The sequence below is a fragment of the Fragaria vesca genome, linkage group LG5 (assembly GCF_000184155.1).
Source record: "Fragaria vesca subsp. vesca linkage group LG5, FraVesHawaii_1.0, whole genome shotgun sequence".
Classification (NCBI taxonomy): domain Eukaryota; kingdom Viridiplantae; phylum Streptophyta; class Magnoliopsida; order Rosales; family Rosaceae; genus Fragaria; species Fragaria vesca.
In genome coordinates this window covers 9,810,426-9,812,178 of record NC_020495.1, presented here as the reverse complement: position 1 = coordinate 9,812,178, position 1,753 = coordinate 9,810,426, and the positions used below count along the sequence as shown (strand labels likewise).

The 1,753-nt window shown below is 44.2% G+C and overlaps 1 protein-coding gene across 1 annotated transcript in view; it reads left to right on the top strand.

Annotated features, from left to right (window-relative positions):
• Position 1: 1 nt before the first annotated feature.
• Positions 2 to 1,753, top strand: part of LOC101298516 — a 5,202-nt gene continuing 3,450 nt past the window's right edge. The window contains exons 1-2 of the mRNA XM_004299453.1: positions 2 to 1,545; positions 1,645 to 1,721. Of these exons, the coding sequence (XP_004299501.1) occupies positions 633 to 1,545; positions 1,645 to 1,721 (990 nt within the window). The 5' untranslated portion in view covers positions 2 to 632. The remainder of the gene's footprint in view (positions 1,546 to 1,644; positions 1,722 to 1,753) is intronic.

Sequence of the window (1,753 nt, the reverse complement as noted above, 5' to 3'; positions counted from 1 at the left end):
CCTCTCTCTCTCTCTCTCTCTCTCTCTCTCTCTCTAGCTTTCTCTCTCCAGACCAGATGAGGATGTCTGTTTCTTGAGGAAGAGAAAAGTCTTCTTCTTTTCCCATTTAGCTTGCCAGATAGCCTTAATTCCCTTCTTTACAGCACACTCACTTTCTTCTTCTTCCTCTCCACCATTTTTAATTTTTTGTTTTCTTTTTAAGGCATATTAAAGGTCTGCTTTCGTTATCATTCATACTAGTTAGCAGCAAGATCAGTGGGATTATTACTACTGCGCATCTGCAGCTAGCTCTGATCCATTGATAATATTCTCTCTAATTTCTAGTTTATTTATAGATGCTTGTGAGTGTGTGTTTTTGAAGCAAGCAGCTAGCTGAAACCCACCTCATAATCCACATCTCTATATTACTATTACTACTGGTTAGCCTCTGAAATCTGTCAGAAGGAGATGGAGGAAGTGGGTTTTTACTTTGTTTTCAGAACCCAAAACTGCTTATTAGCTTTATCATTAGCTTGAGAGAGAGAGAAACAGAAACAGAAAGAGAGATCAGAGAGACAGCACTTTGGTTTTAGCCAGAAGCTAGGAAGTTCAGAAGTTGTTGCTTGTTGAATTGGTGTGAGGATTATATAAAAATGCCTCATAAAGGGATTTTGGAGTCTTTGAATCCGATTCCTGATCTTTCACTTCACATAAGCCTTCCAAACAGTGCTTCAAACGAACCTGCAGACTCTGCGGCCTTCAACATATGGCGGTGCAGAGACAACAACACCGACGTGCACGACGGCGTCGGCGGTCTAGTCAATTCCCATGGTGACGACGCTACCACTCCTCCACCTCCACTCGCCGCAGACACTGAGCTCTCCCTTGCAAATCCCACAAGTGCTTCCGAGAGTGACAACAACAACAACTCATGGAAGATGATGAATTCGAGTTACTTCTCTAGAGATCAGCAGCAAGCAGAAAAGCACAGCAACATAAGCCACGGCCTTTCCATGCTTGATGTGGCCGAGCTAGGAATGAAACCCATCAAAGGAATTCCAGTCTACAACACCACTCCCGCACCAGCTAATTGCTCCTTCCCGTTTTCTCAGCCTAATTTGGACCCATCTAGGGATATATCTGCAGCTGCTAATAACCCCAAGCTTTGCTACTACCAAACGCCGCCGTATCTATCTCCTGCTGTGCCCTTCAGACCCGGTGGTGCTGCTATGGGAGGGTTTGAGTCGACCAGGTTTAACGGGATAACTATGGAGAGTCTTAGAGTGCCTCAACACCAGTTGCAGTATCTGAATCATCATCATCACCATCAGCAACAGCAGCAGCTGCAGCATCAACACCAATGTGGAGTTGGGGTTGGGATTGGAGCTCATCATCATCATCATCATCATGGTGATTTCTCCAGTAATAATGGGTTTATTATGAGATCTAGATTTACACCCAAGTCGTATCAGAGTAAGAGGAACATGAGGGCACCCAGAATGCGGTGGACCAGCTCCCTCCACGCCCGTTTTGTTCACGCCGTCGAGCTCCTTGGCGGCCATGAAAGTCAGTCCATCTCTTTCTCATTAATTATTTATTAATTTTCTTCTTATATTTGTGTTAGAAATTTGTCTGAAACTTTTCATCTTATCTTATATACCTTAGGAGCGACTCCAAAGTCAGTGTTGGAGCTCATGGATGTCAAAGATCTCACACTTGCTCATGTTAAGAGCCATTTGCAGGTATAGAACCCAGCTCTCTCTCTCTCTCTCTC